This window comes from Chlorocebus sabaeus, chromosome 10 (assembly GCF_047675955.1).
Source record: "Chlorocebus sabaeus isolate Y175 chromosome 10, mChlSab1.0.hap1, whole genome shotgun sequence".
Lineage (NCBI taxonomy): Eukaryota > Metazoa > Chordata > Mammalia > Primates > Cercopithecidae > Chlorocebus > Chlorocebus sabaeus.
Genome location: NC_132913.1, coordinates 49,565,496 through 49,584,408, shown reverse-complemented (window position 1 = coordinate 49,584,408; position 18,913 = coordinate 49,565,496). Strand labels below are relative to the sequence as shown.

The window sequence follows — 18,913 nt, the reverse complement described above, 5'->3', positions numbered from 1 at the left end:
ATAGTAGGCTGGCCAGATTAGACCTGAGGTTCAAATGCCATCAGACTAGTAATATCTTCTGTACCCCACCCATCACCAGAGATCTCTAAATTGTTTTCACTTGGATGATAAACATGGTAAGAAAAGCAATTTAAAGTTCTTTATCCTACTTCTGAAGCCCTCAAAGGGGGTCTTTGAATTATGTTAATACGAGTAGTCTAGCTTTCCTTGTAATTCTGTCTTGGGAATTAGTCTTAATTAGTTAAACATTATGGTGAAATTGGACCTAAGAACAATGATTTAAATAAAGATTTGTAGAACAATCTCGTAAAACTTTTTTAGATGTTTGGGAATTTAATTTAAGATGTTCTAGAAAATGAAACTACACTAATAAAAGAAGGTAATATGCCAGAAGGAAAATAATGCAATACTTCTAAAAATCTGAAAGTAGAAATCAATTTAACTAGTTTTGAATGACTGGGAAACATGTAAAACCATCTATTTTGTTATTTGTTTTCAGTAGGTTTAGGCAATATTATCTGACTAGGGATGACTGATTTTATTTCCCATCTTTTCTTTCCTCCTTATACCCTCTTATTCATCAAGTGATGCCTTTCCTCATCTCAATTTTGTCTTAAATTTTGAATTTAATTCATCTGGAAAACTCAATGTAAAGTAATATATTTTTAATTTGATTTTTAAAATCTGGTTCCAGGGTTAAATAAAAGTTCTTGGAATGGTTGGTTAGGATTATCTATACTGATAACCAATCTCCGATGTCTTGACTCCTTTTGGGAGGGAAATGTTGGCTAATATCACTAATCAAATACAGATTAATGAGAAAAAAATGCTTAAGTTTTTATTAGTGTAATTTTCAATGACTATCAATGTGAATTATAAAAACTTGTTTTGTTCTTTTTCCATCAGTGTCCTGAATTTCTAGACCTTGAAAAATCTAAACTTAAATCCAAAGAATCCCTTTCAAGTGGGGTGCATCTGAACACAGCTTCAGAAGACAACTTGACTTCACTTTTAAAACAAGACAGTGATCTGTCTTTAGAGCTTCACCTGCGGCAAAGAAAAACTTACCTTCATCCAATTAGGCATCCTTCTTTGCCAGATTCATCCCTAAGCACTGTAGGAATCTTGGGTCTTCATAGGCATGTTTCTGATCCTGGTCTTCCAGGGAAATAATCATTTTGTACTATTTACTCCACATACAATGTAAGTGCTTTTAATGGCTGTTTTCCTTTTTCTATTTAAATCCTCTCTACTTGACTCAGGGGCTCACAAGGTACCATTATATGCAAAAGTACTGTATATTTTCCTAAATTGAAGCTTGTAAGGTAAAATTGAGCAGTTAGGATGTAAATATACGTAAGAACTTTTGGTTCCAAATGTTAAAACTGCCAGCATCTCACGGCACCTTATTTTTTATTTTTATTTTTTAAATCACATGCATGTTAGGAAACTCCAATTTCTCTTGCATGGAGACTCCTATTTACTGCTTTTACTAAACCAGTACTTTGTTATGAAAATGCCTTCCATGCAAATAAGAAACCAAGGGATAAAACTGTTCATGGATGCAACTCAGATTCAGATGATCCTCAACTCATGGGATTTCCAGGGGGATAAAGGAAACTTAGTCACTTTTACAAACAGATTCAGGTCCTTCTGTATCAAGATGTTTAAAGTTAATTACATTCATTCCTCCACACTGGAAGAAAAAATACAAAGTTTGAGTTATAAACCTCTGACAGTATAGGAAGCCATCTCCAAAAACTAAACGTAGGGCAACATTAAGGAGAACAAAGGCCTTTCTATTTAAAATTATATCACTAATTGCATTTACAAACCATCTAAAGTATTTTCCACTGGCACATTTCCTAGAAGGCTTAAAAACAAATTTCTCTCATTTTGCTTTTTTTTTTGTGGGGGGGGGGGAGGGTGTGGTCTCCTTAAGAACTGCTAAACTGTGATCAACACAAACTGATATCCACAGCTTCTTGTGATTCACATTTTAAAGCAATCCTGAATTTGACTGAAATAGTACACATACAGCCTGAGAAACATGGCAAAACCCCATCTCCACAAAAAAAAGTTTAAAAATTAGCAGGGTGTGGTAATTCACACCTGTAATCCCAGCTACTTGAGAGGCTGAGGTGGGAGGATGGGTTGAGCTTAGGAGGTCAAGTGTGCAGTGGGCCTTGATCACACCACTGCACTCCTGCCTGACAATACAGTAAGACCCTATCTCAAAAAACAAATAAAAAATAGTAAACACAGTTTTCAAAGAATGTGCAATTTCAGTGCATTTGCATGGCAAAACTAGTTTCCATTAAGTATATGTTATTCCATGTCTAATTCCAGCTGTGGGAAAGCAATGGACCTAGAAAGAAAATGCACATACCAGCAGTAAAATTTCAGTTGTGTTTAGTTATTCCAACACTTTGCCCATTGAAAATTAAATAAAAATCTGTTATGCATGGATTGGAATGAACATATATTGACCTCAGAATATCAGAACATACAATGAAATATATCTTTTAATTAAAATATATTCAACTGTTAGATTTTTTGTGGGGGGCATATGTAGCTCATAAAATTGGTGTAAAGAAAAAAGTTACAATTTAAGATTCTGATCAGTCAAGTTATAGTTAAGAAATGTTATTTTTCAATTCAATTACAACTTTACAATTGTGAACTCTGATCCATTATATCTTTTCTTGCTGAACAAAAATATTGAAATTTATTGAAAGTTTCTTAGTCCATTAAGAACATTTTATCAGTGCACATTACTAAATGGGTTAATTTCTATCCCTTCGGGATATTCAAACTTTGACACTGATCTGTTAATCAGCTTCAAATGCAAGCTATTTAAATTTACTAAAACTATTGCACTATTTTAAAAATGTGATTAAAGTGACCTTAGATTGCCCCCTATATAATATTAAATGGTCACATAAATTGGTAATCCATGTGGAAGGCAATCTATAAGCAAAGGCATGTTCTTATTCCTGCTTAATTTTTGAAAAACCAAAACACAAATGTTCAAGTGCATTATTCAAAATGACCAGTCAATTCGAACATAAACTATTATACAAAAGTGTAATAATTATAACCAGCTTCCCAAATCATTTGTTGTTATGCATATACAAACTTAGGGGCTAACTGATGCTTTCACTTCCTCACTCAACAAACATTCAATGGGCACCTAGCAGGGAAGAGAAAGTCCCATAAATGGCTAACTGTGATTCAGAGGACTATTTTGGGATTTTATTTCCATACTGGGACACATTTTTGCAGCTGCAACAAATTTCATAAGGATTGCCGGCCTAAGTTCAGGAACAGTCAGAATGAATTCACCAGAGAATGTTCATTTGTAGGGAGAGAGGATTTGGCAGGTGAGGAATTGAAATCTGATTGATAGTGAATGCCTCAGCTGCAACATTTGGTATGACATGCATAAAATCCAACCTCCCACATAAAACTTGTTTATATTTATGAAAACTGAGCATGAAGAAATAGGAAGATGGGGGAATGGTGTGCAAGCATCCAGTTTATTTAAATTCTAGCACAACAGAAACCGTTTTCTTAATTCCTTGACATAATTGCTTATATTAAAATCTTAACCCTCAGAGAGTTGGACAGGATTAGGAAGGTCCCTTCCTACAGGATATTAGCTTAAAAACAGACTGACAATATAAAGACGTGATTAATTGGGCATAAATGTCAGAAGACTCAATGGCTAAAGGGACTTACAGATGACCAAAGCAATGATCTTGATGTACAAAATTCATCCCTTTCCCCAGCCAAAGATCTAATGCCTAAATGTGCCATCATGCCCCCTGTTGGCTATTGCAAAAACAGTGTGACCTCTCCATCTAGGGATCATGCTGAGGGCCAGGTTGAACTGCTGCAGCCAATCATAATTGCACTGTAGCAAATGCTTTCCTTCTAGGTAATTAGAAGCACTAACATAACATCTTCTGCTCTCCTCCTAAAAATAATATTACCTGGTCCCCTGGCCTAAATAAAATGTCATTTAAAATCTAAAGTTTGTTTGGGTCAGATGATCTGCTGTTATTAATTGCTGGGCAAAGAGCTGAAACTTAGACTTATCATTCTGCCCAATAGGGGAGTCACATTCTTTAATTAGTTGAGACAACTCAAGAATAAGAAATGATGAGGCAATGTTCTCATGGGGTTTTTAAATTAATAATCACTCAGTCAACAAACACAGGAAGGCAGGGGGCAGATTTGGGACAGAATAGTTTCTTAAGTCCATTATAATGTATTGGTCATCAGAGCACAAGTATCCTACTCTTCTAGTCAGGAAGTATGGGAAGTAGGTCAGGGCATTTGGGGTCAGGTTTAATATGTTTGTGTTAGAATTGCTTACAAGGTCCTTTTGGAGGTTGAACTTTAGCAATGGTTCCAAAATGACTAGGAAAAAATGTTCTTATCCAAATGTCATTTTAAAACCCCATCATACATGGTCTAAGGATAAAATGTATCACCTATTGGTATATCTAACATTATTATTATTAAATAACAACAGTATCATTCCTCTAAACGACTTTCATGATTTAAAAAAAGATTCTGTAGATCAGTTATTAGAAATGAATCGCAACATTGACATAAGAGTGTTTAAATTGCTTATCTATGGCAAAAAACAAGAATAGATAAATATGTGTAAATTACTTATCTACAAAAATCAAAATTTTTATAAATTATCAAAAAATGAAGTTATATTTTTACAGTAAAACAAATATGTTTCTATCATGTGAGTTCGAAGAGGCACTTGAAGACAGTATGACACAGGACAGTGGTCCTCAAAGAGTCATCCTCCAACCAACACTACCAGCATCACCTGGGGACCTGGCAGAAATGCATAGTCTTGGTCTCACCCCAGATCTACTAAATCAGAAAGTTTAGGGGTGGGACCCAGCAATCATCTTTTAACACGCCCTCCCTCATGTGATCCTTACACACACTAACAATTTGAGAATTTACCAATGTAGAAGAGCAAGCATAGATTCTGCATCAGACCAACTTGGGTTCCAATACCAGTTTTTTCATCAATAACTGTGTGACCCTGAGCAAGTTAATTAACCTCCCCGAGTCTTTTTCTTGAATCTCTAAAAATAAGATAATGATACCTGTCTCACAGAAGCTTGAGAAAGAAATGAGATAAAATATAGTAAAGGGCCTGGCATATATTAGGTGCTCAAAAAATGCTGAGTCCCTTGTTTCTCATCCAGAAACATGACATTAAAACAATCAGAACAATTTCCCAAGATTTAGATTTTGCACAATGTGCAATGTCTCCAACAACATTGCTGTTGCCAAGATGAAAGTTTTTGATTCAGAGAAACTTACATGTAGCTATTGTTTTATCTCTCTTAATTGTATTTTGCACTATTAGGTTTATAGCTTTAAAGTAATATTATTTACAATAATAGTGAGAGTATCAATCTCCTTATTATAAACATATCTACTCTGAATCAATGTTACATGCCAAGTATGTGAAAGTAATCTGTCGATCAGTACTACTAGAATGTATTCTCTAAAGGCTGGCTCACTGTGGAAGTCCTTCTTTAGATCTACGATATAGTCCTTAGATGGATATTTGAAAATACATTTACAAAGTACAATTTTGAAAGTATATAATTTTCCATTTTTACAGAAAATATAATTTTACAGTTGCAATGGTTCTTTTCAGACCCCTAGGCCACTCTCTCATTGCACAGATATGTTACACAGTCTTAAACTGGCTAAGCTCTTGTGTGGATCGGTGGAAATTGCAGGGGACTCAATGTGGTAAACCTGAATTCAAATTATACCTTCTCCATTTATTCTTGGGACAAATCCAGAGTAAGCCGCAGTTATCCAAAATTATAAAAATGGTGGTAGCATCTAACATATCTTGAAGGGGTGTGTTGAGGATCCTCTGAAATAAGTAAGTAGAAATGCTTTGTAAACCATAAAGCACATTATTCCTTATAGTAAATCTACAAGATTATTGTGTGATGTGTGCATCATCATAAAGATAGTGGAATATGGTGATAGTGCAGTCGCACTACTTAAGGTCTTCTAAAACACTTTCTGTTGCTCTTTCCTTTACCCACCATGCACATTCATACTGTATAACAAAAACTTATAAAGTCATTTTCACATGCCTCCCAAAGATCTAGTTGCTCAGAGCAGGAGAACGCCAGTGTAGATAGCATCCTTATATTTGTTAAATATTGCCTTTGTCCACCATTCATAAACTTATTTGCATTGCAATTGTTTTCTAGCTTTGCAATAGCTCATCCCCTCTCCCTCATTCCTCAAATGTTCCCAAAGTTTTTTCTTGTGGTTCTACTTATGATGTGATGTTAAACCACTTTACAAACTAAAAGGATCGTGTTTTAAATGTAAAGTATTAGGTGTTGTGATTGATCAGTGCCCAAGAGTAGAATAATTCATCACATGCATTTGTGGTACAAACACACTTTGGTGAAATGTCAAATACAGAAAATTAACAGAAAGACATGAATTATTAATAACCAAAAGCATGAAAAGAAATTACCGTGAGGCTTATATATATAAACTATTAAGTGGAGATTGAGAGATTACTAACAAGAAGTTAAAACATGTTATTACTATGAATACATCAAAACATCTATAGAAATGCAATGTTAAGAACACAGAACCATACAATCAACTGACAAATTTAATTGCTCTACCATTCATGATCAAACTTTTAAATGAGAATAGCAAGATTACAGAAATACTCCCAATAAAATAGTACTTATTATGAGAAGTGGCAATATTAACATCGTTATTCTTCAAAAGCTAATGTCAAAAATTAAATGAATCCCCTAAATTATAGTCACTACATCTGTGACTTCCATTAATTTATATTTTGAAAGATGTAAAATAATTTGATATACCTGTGATTTTAAAGCACTATGTTGAACCTCTATCCTTTGTATTTCTTCTTGTGTATTTTAATGTTTTTATATTGAAAGTAATCACAACTGTTAGCATTTCAACTGTATTATTTATACTGACATATATTGTTTGGATATATAAGAAATTCCATAACATTTTCATCATTCTTATTTAGGGGTAAAATTAAAGGATCAGTAATCTTATAATTAACTCCTCCACATAGTCTCCTCAAATGCCCCTATATTTATAATAGCACTGAAATGATATGGCACCTTCCTTCCAAATGTTATATAAGATTAGAAATATTGAGGAATCTCTAGTTTTTATCTCCTAGCCACCTAGTGATTTCAATTAAAGGCTCATTACCGCTTTTTAGCTGAAATTTTCATTTTATAATTTTGATGGTGGGAAAATGTATTACACCAGAATGTTTACCAGTTACAGAATAATACATTTCACAAAAGAATGTGTATAATCACTTGAAAATGTCAGTCATCTAATACAAAGCAGCTCACTTACATCTGGCTAAGTAGTAAGTACCCTGGAATGCTTTAAACAAAATGAAACAACCTACCAAAACACATACTATTTCCTAGTTTTTATGCACATAATGTAGCATGAAATCATAATGCTTTTGAAATATTCTGTGCAGAAATATTTATTTTTTAGTAAATATTTTCTTCAAAGATTGGTATGTGGTATTGACAGTGTAATCTACTTGCACAACTAGTTTTGCAATAAGCTTCTACAGATAACTGTAAATATGTACATTTCCTGTAAAAAATGGTTGCAAATTTTTGGTAGCTAAAAGAAGTGTACAAGTTGTATTGAAAATAGAGTATATATACATAATTTAAGAATGAAGCATATAATTTCTGATCTATTTATACATGAATAATTCAAGAATTTGTAAAAGAAATTATTTTGGGGAAAAAGAAAGTAAATCTCATTAGCTAAGTAGGATACTTTTACTAGAGAAGCCAACTTTTTCCAACATTTTACTAGGAACAGTACTAGATATAGGCATGGTGGTGCTGATGTTATTTCATGAAATCACATGTAACAGTGCTACAGTTTTATTGAGTTCCATCAGGACACTAGTAAGATAGATTGAGTGGCAAAAAGCATTAAATCTAAAATTAAGAAATACAGTATTTCACCTATTGCCTGTTAAGACCACAACAGTGATTGACTAAAACATTTATTGTTTACTTAAAATTTCTGATGGATAAACAGGCTTTAACTTATGTGCAAATAACTTTTTATAACATATGTTTGCTTCATTTTTTAACCAAGAATGAAAATATCCAGATATTTTCTTTTGCCTGAGTTTCATACTTTAATTCCTCCCCCCGTTTCTTCTCTATTATTTAAGGGGAAAAAATATCAAACTACCTTCAAGAAAACTTGTAAATAAAACGTGTTGGCCATAATGTGGCACGTAAGTTAAGGACTATTGAGTCTGTTTCATGGCTTAGATTTTCCAACCTTCATCTTAAAGGTTTAAAACACCAAAAGAACATTTCCCTTTGATAAATGAAAAACCAAACACAGATAGCAGAAAAAATTATATTGGTATCTACAACCGAGGCTGATCAGAAAATGAGAGTCTAAATATGAAGCAGCTAAATATTTTAGAACTTACCATAAGATAAATTATCTCTTGCCATAATATAAATCTGAGGGTACCACAGATAGCTATGGGAAATTAAATATGCATCCAAAAGTTCAGAAAAATCTTAAAATCATTTGAAAATGACTTATAATTTTCAAAAAATGAATGTTTAATAAATATGTTTCTGGGATATTCATACTAGCACTCTTCGGGTTATCCTTTGAAAATTCAGTAATTACAGCAAAATGAAATTTGATTCAATAATACAGTCAACTAGAATGCAAATATTTTTATGCATGTATCTGTACATACTTACATTTTTATGGTTAAGGGAAAACATCAGGGTACCTCTCACAATATGTCAGAATTAGGACCTAATCATTCCCAATATAAGTGCCCATGAATATTGCTATTAAATGATGATCTAGGCCAATTCTCACTCCCTGTAAGCTTTGCAAATTGCCACCATCTCTGATGTTACAGAAGGGGCACATCTGAAAACAGAATTAGCACATAGGGAAACAGCTTCCTCATTCTCTTACTGTATGGCACATCATAGTGATGTAGAAGTGTTGCCAATGTCTACTCACTATTCAGATATATAGAAGCACACCTGAGTCCTGAATACTCGCAAAATAATACACAAAGCTGCATATTACCAAGCTACTTGGATAAAAGGAATGCTAAGTATATAAGACTCTTTCTTTATATGCCAGAAAAACATATTTTTAAAAACAAGTAGAAAGAGATATGGCAAAAATGATTAAAAGCACAGATTTCCCAGCATTCAAATAATGAGCTGATAGACCAATTTTTCCTAAGTTTCCCAGTGTTTTGCTGGAAAGTAGTTTTATGCTCAGAATTCTAAGTTACAGGAAAAGTTTAATATATGTACTATATGATGACCTCATTCTAGACTTCAAATTACCTGGGCAGTATTCATTTAAAATCCTGTCTGCACTCATAACTTCTAAATATTTACCAGTTCTAAATATTTTAATTTAATCTAATATTATGTATAAACTCTAGACATATTATTGGATGATACTTTAACATTATGTATTTATTCAAATATGCTTAATTCATTATGTAAATGATTGAATTGCGACCAAAAAAATGGGATCTTCTAACACAAGTTTCAAAGTAATAAAACACCCATGGTTGCATTTTAAAGCTTAGGGAACATAATATGCCTGCCTGAAAGAAGTCTTGGAATTTACTCATCGGATTTAATTCACCAGATATTAACAGATTTATTTCTATTCATTACCCAGAAGACTATAGAAAAGCAGAAGAAAACATATCATTTAAGAGTTTGTCAAACGTAAAAAGGCAAAGAAGAGCATATTTTTGACCAAGAGTATTTATTTGTTTGTCCAGTTTAGTAATGCCATAAGATTACAAGTAAACTTGATGTCTTATATTTTACTTAAAGAAATAATCACAAACTGATTTTTTGTTATTTTTTTAACTCCACAGACTTTAAACTATATTAACAGATTCTACTTTCTTCTAGGGTAAATGCCTTTTTTGGAAATAAACATAACTTGACTACATTTTTTGTTACTTTTTTCTGGACGCATGCGTAAATAGATCAAATGAGAAATCCTTGAAATTACATTTAAAGTGGACCAAATTAAGATTTCCATAATATTGATTTACCCTTGATGTAATTTAAAATGTGTAAACTGCCACTCAAAATAGAAGTGCAATACCTGACATTTAATCATTTGGCAGTCTTTTAGATATAGGTGAATTACTGCACTGTTATTTGAACTGAAGCATCTCATAATATATATATATATGTAACAGATTTTGTATGATACAAAACTTTACAGCAAGCTATTTGAATGTTTATTAAAAAAAATTCTCAAAATGACATGGAAACATGTTTACTGTATAAATAAAAGCACTTATACATTAAGAGTGTACATTATTCAATAATTAACATCATCATAAAAGAACTGGGGTGTGAGTTAACCAGTGCAAACTACTCTACTATATTCATATTGCAGTCATGTTCATCATAAAAATATTTTATCAGTTATTTTTAAAGCATCAAAAAGTGAACTGTATTTCAGTATAAAAATCCTGGTAAAATATTCTGTAGGCCTAATGTTTCTGTGAATATAAGTTTGTCTGTTTAATGTAAAGTGCAGAAGAGTTGCCTGGCAATGAAGTTGGATCGGCATAGAATGTTAGTTTTGCTAGAGAAAGGGGTTCTGTGGTCAAAAAGTTTGGAAACAACTGAGCCAAATAAAATTAAACATGACTGATTTTATTAACCTTGGGCTTTCAGATGCTAATAGACCTTATCAAGCTTTAGAAAGCGAGAGTTTCTAAATATGTTTGGCCATGAAAGCTCCTTCACAGACCTTCTATGACCAAAAGTCATAGGAACATTTTTAGATGAGAATTGTGTTAAAGAATTCTAAGACAGAGTGTCATTTGGCAGAAACTTGCATAATGCCATTTGTCATTTTAAAAGTTTTACCTCAACTGTGAGCCTCCAAGTAAGAGAGAGAATCATAGTTGACCACAGAATAGTTCAGTAACAACCATCTGTATAACCTGGATGTTGAGATTACAGGCTGCTGAGTCACATTATCACCATTCAACGTGAACGACACATAGTGTTTTTACATTTGCTTTTTCCTACAACACTTCTAATTAGAATTCTGTTTCTTTAATTTACCAGCTCAGTTAATGTCCTCTCACATTATCAAATATATGTTCATAAAAAAAAAGCCAGAGAACAAAATTATGTGGATTACTTATTCACACATTTTTATAAAACTGACCAAGTGAATCTGACAGCAAATTACATAAAATTATCAGTGTCAAGTGCATTACTTCCTTTCCAGGAATTTTTAAAGTGAAAGCTGATTTAAAATTCTGTAAGTTTATAAAAGGTTTTGTTCAAGATATTGCCATCTATCCTTCATCCATTAAGAAACATGGGATTTTATAAAATCTATAAATTAATTTGGTCAGCAGTCATAAAATTATGTCACTCACTGTTAGATTGGAAGATATGCATTTAAAGCGTAAGAAAAATATGTGGTTTATTAAATCTTCACTAAGATAGACATGAGGTGTTTGCCAAGAAAGAAATTACATTAATCATAACATCTTATACCAGGGATATTGCACACTAAAGATCTGGTGATTCTACTTTGCATTTTCGGCAGTTTTAGTACCACTCAGAAAAGGTGCTGTGGTGCCTACTATGCTCAAAACACCACATCACATAGATGCACTCAATATACTTACTGGGTTTTTAACGGCAAAGCCACCACTAATGTTAATATTGTCAAATAAGTCAAATGTATAATTTCTGAGCAATTAGAGTGGTTAATTACTTTTTTTTTAACTTTATAAACAGCTGACATTACATTTAAACAACAATTTAATTAGGACAATTTTGAATGTTGACATATCATCAAAAATATACACCATTTCCAAAAAGTCTAGATTTAGAGGAGGATGCCATTTTAGGGGAACTATGTCTTCACTAATGAAATAGGGTGCAGAGAGAAATACTTTGTTTATTAAGAACTTTTTGCTTAGAGAAGACAATAAAACATATTGAAGAAAAATATACACAACAAAAAATTAAAAAGGAAAAAATAATGCCTTCTGTAGTCTTATCCCACCACAGATTTGACTGGGGAGATAATTTTCTTCTTCACAGACAAAGACCTTTAAGTGTTTTTTCTCTGATTATTTGATCAAGGAATAAACTATATTACGAACACAGCACAAAATCCAGGCTTTCATTTCTAGCTGGCCCTCAAACACCACCAACTACAAACAAAATTTAAAGTCTAATTTGTAACCTTCAGATAAGTATAAATTAGTTTTTTCTAGGCTTTCATCATCTGGCTTCTTACACAATCTATCTTGTAAAGTACATTCCTCTAAATTTACATTGTTAAAAATTAAGGCTAAGCATTATTTAAATCAATCATACACCAATATTTTATGACAATATGCACATATTTGTAAAATAACTTTTCCAAAAGCAGTAATACACTAAATTTTTTTTAAATCTTTTATTGTTTTGAACTATCTGCTAAAATAAAAACACACAGAAAGTGAAGAGAGACTTAACAGGTAGGAAGAACATGGAAAACGCTTAAAAGTTTTAAAGTAGTCCAGTTCACTTCTTCCAAGCAAAAGAATTCACAGTGTCTCTTCAGGTTTAGAATTCTGAACATTCAAATTGCCATAGTGCCCTGCAAAAACTAATATGTAAGTAAAATTATTATCTGTTAAGAATAAAATGGTTTTTAACTGTTGTTGACTATATTCTACAAGAGCATTTTCTTAAGAGAGAAAAGTTTGTTTCCAAGGCTTATAATTCAAGCCAATAAATACCAGTAATGTTGACCACATAACTTTCATCAGTAAATATAAGAAAAACAAAACAAAAACCCTGAAACATTAAAGCACAGGTAAAATATAACTGTCTTATAGCTTGAATTTTAAAAAACCCTGAATATCAAGTTAATAGTAACCATTTGAAATGAGAAATGAACAGCTTCAATAATGTGTCATGGATTAAAATTTTTCCCTCCCTGAGAAAAAATATCACTACAGTAAACTACCCTTTTTAAAAATAATAGTGGTTTTGGCCCTTAAAAATGATTCATTTTTCTAAATTCAAAAAACCTGTCATAAAAATTGAAAAGTATATTTACAATTTAACATGAAGTCAAATTGTTTGGCATCTATGCCAATATTAATCTTATATTTGTGTTAAGCTGAAAAATATGGAAAAGTATATGGCATACAAAATATATTATTTCCAGTACCGGTACTTGGGATCACTTAAATTTTTTTACTAACTAAGAATGCATCCAGAATGCAGTATAAATACCAAAAGCAGGATACTCACATCATCATACATGAAATTCACAGACCCTTGTTGCAAGTGGTCTCTTTTCCTAAAGAAATCTTTAAACAAAGAAATTACTTTTTTATTGTAATTTAAAATACATAGTTTCAAATATTTAGTGCCCCCAGGTACAAAAAAAGAATAATCTCATATTCAATTAAATCTTAGAAGTGATTGAATAGCCCAGGCAACAGAGATATGAAGAAAAACTTCCAAAAATAACATATAACAAGTTTTTATCATTTATATTCCTTAATATTTAAAGCCTTAAAACTAATTAGATTTAACAGTGAATAAAGGGGGAAAACACATATTATTATAAACTTGCTGGAGGAAACGAGACACATTATTCAAGAAAAATAGCTACATAATACTGTACACCTAGTTTTAAATAGTCAATACCTGTCAATGCGCGAAGCTTCACACAGCAAGCAACATAATCATCAAAGAAAATTCTGCCATTCTTGCTGTAACGTTTAACAATAGTAGTTATTGTTCGAGGACTCAACCTATAACCTAAAAAAGAGATAAATTAAAACTTCTAAATGTAAATAACGTAAGAACACTGCAAGATTGCCTTCTCATTAATCAAGTCATAAAATAACTTTCAAAATTCATTCCACAAAAATATAATTAGAAACAAAACACATTAATATTGAAATTGATCAGACCAAGGCTTCACTGTTAATCCTGTTAATCGGTATATAAATATCACAATTCTAACTTTGTAATAAAGGCAAAGCTAAGGAAAAGAAAATAATTTTCTTCTTATGAATTTATCATATATTGTTATTTTGAAATAATGTCTAATTTCATGGATTTTAATGCTTCAATATTTCAATTATGTAACTTTGTATAGTTCTTAAGAACATTAATGCAAGGATTACTAATGATCTTTGTTATTCAAATGATATTTCCCACTGAACATATTGCTTGAAAGTATCTTTTATAAGTAAGGGAAATTTGAGGATCAACATGATTACTCTAAAGGGGAAAAAACAGAAAAACACTATTCTTTTTTGTCCTGGAATTCTGAGTATTTCTTCATACACTGTAACACTAATAACAGCTTTCTCACTATTTCACTGATTTCCTTGGTTCTTTGTTCTAGTAGTCCTGTGATGTCCAAAATTTTTGATTGTATACTTATATCGATGAGAAAGAAGTTTTTGATCATTCACTTCCAGTATGTGTTAAATTTTTTTAAATTCTATACATGTATTATTGTTTGATTACTCCCATTTTAAAATATACATAAAATCTAAAATTTAAAAAGAATAAAAAAGAATAAAAACATAAATTAATATATTCTACTTGCTGTACCCTTTTAGATGGCCCTATGCATTTAATGAGATGTATACATTTTACTAAGAAGAATAGTAGCCCACTATTATTGCCCATACATTACTGGATTTGTAGACTTGAGCAAATGACACTCACCCATTCAAAGGTAAAAACAACCAAAATAAATGCAATAGGAGATCATTATACATGTAGCTACAATAGAATGTAATGCAGGAAACGTATAAATTGAAAGAAGCAGTAAAACATGCAAACTAATGTAATTATATGCAAATATATTTTGAACTTCATATTACAGAGTTACAAGCTAAATGCGGGTACTTATAAAATTCCTAGATTTTCTCATAGTATTCTCAGCAAAATAATTTGAATATTTTAAAAAATATATGAAGACCTTAAATTTGGACAATCCAGAAAACCCTTTTTACATTCCACTGCCTAACTGGAACTCTGGAGGTTTTCTTTTCTGCCAAAGATTATATTACTTTCCCAACATCAGGCTGAATTAAGGTCCAGGTTTAATCCATTAGGTATCAAGGATCTATAATTGTACTACGTATGTTTACATGGGCTGGACTGTCCGTACTACTAAATTAAAATGTCTATTTATAAAACAAAACCAAACAAATCACTAATTTGACTTATTTAAATTGCAATTTGAGGTAAGTCCACTTCCATTGGGTTCAGATTTTAACTACCAAAAAATTAATTTTCATGTAAATATATTTTGTTTAGAAAAGAGTGTAAATCACAAGCATAAAAACAATTCATAAAGCTATTTAAAACTGCATTAACTTTAAGCAAATTAAACACCATTGTATGTTATCCATTTTGAAAGTACACTAAGAACATCAGCTTATCAGAGAGAGGTATGATAAGAATAAAGTCATATACTTTTAAATTACTCTAAAATGCAACCTTTCCAACTTGATGTATTTTGGCACCTGCTATGTGTTATGTACTATGTCAGAAAAAAAAGACAAACAAAAATATAGTTTTTACTGCTGAAAAGCTATTTTGTACAGACTTTTGACTGACGGAGGCAAGCTTTGGCTCCCAATTAGAGACCCTGACAAGTTATAAAAGAATACAATATAAGTGGTAAGTACTAACAAAGAAATAAATTTAAACAGAGCAGAAGAAATTCAAAATGTATGCATGTATGGAAGATCATCTTTTGAAAAAAAATCATAATTAAAATGGTTTTGTTGAGGTATTTGGTCAGAATTTACCTACAACTTTGAAAACAAACAAAGGAACTTGCTGGTGAAAAAATATATCCCTTTATTACTTAGTAAATTGAAGCAATTAAGTTCATCTAATCAAAGAACAAAGATGAGCTTTATAGATTCTAAAGAACGTTAATGTTCTTACCCATAAGACCAATGGCTTGACGCAACTCATGATGTTCTACTGTGCCACTTCCATCTTGATCAACAGTCATGAAGTTTTGCTTCCAGGCATTAAGAGCTGCCCATAGCTCTTTGAATTCATTAAATCCCAGTTTTCCTGTGTAATCTCTCTGATAGTTTTATTAACAAAAATAAATTTTGATACCTGAGTTTATCTGACTCTAAATCATTGACTAAAACAGGAGTTTGCTTCTGTAGAGTTAGCCAAACTCATTATATGAATAGATTTCCATATAAAAACTAAAAAGCCTAGAATTTAAACAGGATCTTACAAAGTATTTTTAAATTCACTAGTTTACTATGGGCACTGAAATCTAACCACTGGCTTGATATTCAGAAAGCAATTACTCTTTATTCTAGTATTTTCTATTTCTATTCAAGGATACATCCAACATGGCAATCATAATTCTGCAGGTTTCCAAACTGAAGGCTGTAAAACATATTCAATATTTAAATTAGAGTATGCCCAACTTTATCTATGTAAAATTATGACAATCTCTAGTTTCAAAATAAAACATTTAAAAACTGCCAAAATATATAAGATCACTACAATCAACAAGCTATTATTGAATGTTAAGCAATAATATTCAATTGTTTTAAAAAAAATTACTGCCTTCGAAGTACTCACATCTAGTGAGGGGACTAAGGTAATTAAATGAGCAATTATATACTAACTGAAAATTACTGTGACAAAGACACTCCAGGTATATAAAGCACTTGGCTTCACCCAAGCCTGAGGAAGAGGAAGGCTTCCAGTCTTTATAACACAAATGACAAGTGGAGTTAAAGTAGAAGTTTGACATGTACCCAGAGATCACAAAACTTGAGTTAAAGTACATGGGAGAGAGTGACATATGACGACATCAGAAAGGCAAATGAGGGCCAAATCATGAAACTTTTGAATACTACCCCAAAATGTTTGGGCCAATGAAAGCCACTGAAGTGTTTCAGAAGCAGAAGGGAAATTCTAAAATTTCCATTTTAGAAACTTTAGTTTACAATGAATAAAATATAAAGTGAGATGATACTGGAAACAGGTAAGTCCATTGGTAGTTTATTGTAATAGACCAAGTAAAAAAAAATGAGCATCTGAATTGAAGCAGCAGGTTTTTCTCAGGGGTTGGGGGGAGAAAAAAGGAAGAAAATATCAATACAAGCTATCTTAAAACCAGAGGTAATTCGAAATATTAACACTTTCATATTTACAGAACTACAACTGATGACCTATTGATAAAATTCAATTTTTCTAATCCTTTTCTAATTTTTCTAATCCAATTACATTCAACTAATATGCTGACATATCCCAAGACTAATTTCATGCCCTGATAAAGAAAATATCATGTTAGTACAGTTTAAACTTACAAAGTGTTTAATAGCAGCTTATTAATATGAATGAATGAATAAAAATTTTCAAAATTATTATTTTATTTTATCCATAACATTTTAACATTTTATAAAAGAAGAAAATTATTTCCGCTAAATTTTAGACCCACCAAAGAAAAAATTATAAAACATTCCACAAGTTAAAATTGCTGATTTTCTTTATATGTTTAATATAGTATCGATGTTAGAATTGTTAGTTGTAGTATTTTCAAATTGACAACTCAATAGATACTCAATGTGTTCTTAATATGAGTAAGGTGGTGTATGTTACATGATTTCACATAAACATGCTAAACGTATAATAGTTCCAGTTTTTAAAAAGGAAGAAACTGCGACCCAGAAAGGTAGTTTCCCAAGTTTATAAAGCTAAGGCTATAAACCTATCAGAGTGAGGGGATTACATGAGAAATTCTGGAATGGTATTTCCTCTTTTGGGCAAGTAAATAATATCTATTTTGCTTTACAATTAACTTGGCACACATTCATAAAGTGGGAGAATCTGAATTAATGACAATAGATGGCTAAATCTGAATCAGCAAACAAGCAGATCTTCAATATCAGAATAAGAATGTGCATGTATAAGAAAAAATATTTAGGACAAGGAGTGAAGAGACAGACTTTTCAGGAAAGTTGACAGATTTTTCACTTCCTCCCACAGTCCATTAGAATGGAGAGTAAACTAATTTAAGGCATAAAACCAGAGAAAAAGAGAATTAGACAGGAAACAAAGGAACAAAATTTTGCAAGTTGAAGAACTGATGGATGTGAGTTAACCAACCTAGATTTGAGAAAATGGATTCCTGAACTTGTAATGAGAAAAGCTGAGAAGCAACCCTTGGAAAAGACCCCAAATGCCTAAGAATTGGCAGTACTTCTGAAAGTGGGTGTGAAAGTGGAGACAAAAACAGAAGAATTGGCTGAAAGTCTACCTAAGGAGCATTCTAAGGCTCATATCCCCTCCCTGCCTCAGTTCAGTTGGATGGATGCTACACCTACTTCCAACCCAGCAAAAGTCTGGAATTTTATTCTCTGGAGAGGTCTCTGAAATGCAAGATAGCAGAGCTGAGACAGGGCTATCTTCTAAAAGTAAGGCAATTAAAGGACAATTTACAAAAGACTTGAGAACCCTTCTGAGTCCACCTTTCCTTTCCAGGCAGAAGGTCAACTGAAAACCCAGTCCAAAAGGGAATCCCTAAAGATACCGACACCCAGAGTTACAAGACAAAACTGCCCAGCCAAACCACCATACATTGAAGCCCACAATCAATGCTTAACCATGATTTCAGGGCTTCTCATCAGTATTTTAGTTAAAATATGAGCAAGACAGTATCATCAGATAACTGAGAAAAGCACCTAACATGAAAGACCACCCAAAACAAA

The 18,913-nt window shown here is 32.0% G+C and overlaps 2 protein-coding genes across 7 annotated transcripts in view; one reads left to right on the top strand and one right to left on the bottom strand.

Moving 5' to 3' along the window:
* Positions 1-9,161, top strand: part of KCNH7 (potassium voltage-gated channel subfamily H member 7) — a 472,939-nt gene extending 463,778 nt beyond the window's left edge. For both annotated transcript variants that reach the window (XM_073019761.1, XM_038002006.2), the window contains one exon: positions 907-9,161. In XM_073019761.1, coding sequence (XP_072875862.1) covers positions 907-1,173 — 267 coding nt within the window. In that variant the 3' untranslated portion in view covers positions 1,174-9,161. The remainder of the gene's footprint in view (positions 1-906) is intronic.
* Positions 9,162-9,881: 720 nt separating this feature from the next.
* The window catches only part of GCA (grancalcin), a 45,084-nt gene continuing 36,052 nt past the window's right edge, over positions 9,882-18,913 (bottom strand). For all 5 annotated transcript variants that reach the window (XM_007965155.3, XM_007965156.3, XM_038002010.2 and 2 more), the window contains 5 exons: positions 16,537-16,580; positions 16,113-16,260; positions 13,839-13,952; positions 13,437-13,495; positions 9,882-12,783 (listed from right to left, as the gene is read on the bottom strand). In XM_007965155.3, the coding sequence (XP_007963346.1) occupies positions 12,757-12,783; positions 13,437-13,495; positions 13,839-13,952; positions 16,113-16,260; positions 16,537-16,580 (392 nt within the window). In that variant the 3' untranslated portion in view covers positions 9,882-12,756. The remainder of the gene's footprint in view (positions 12,784-13,436; positions 13,496-13,838; positions 13,953-16,112; positions 16,261-16,536; positions 16,581-18,913) is intronic.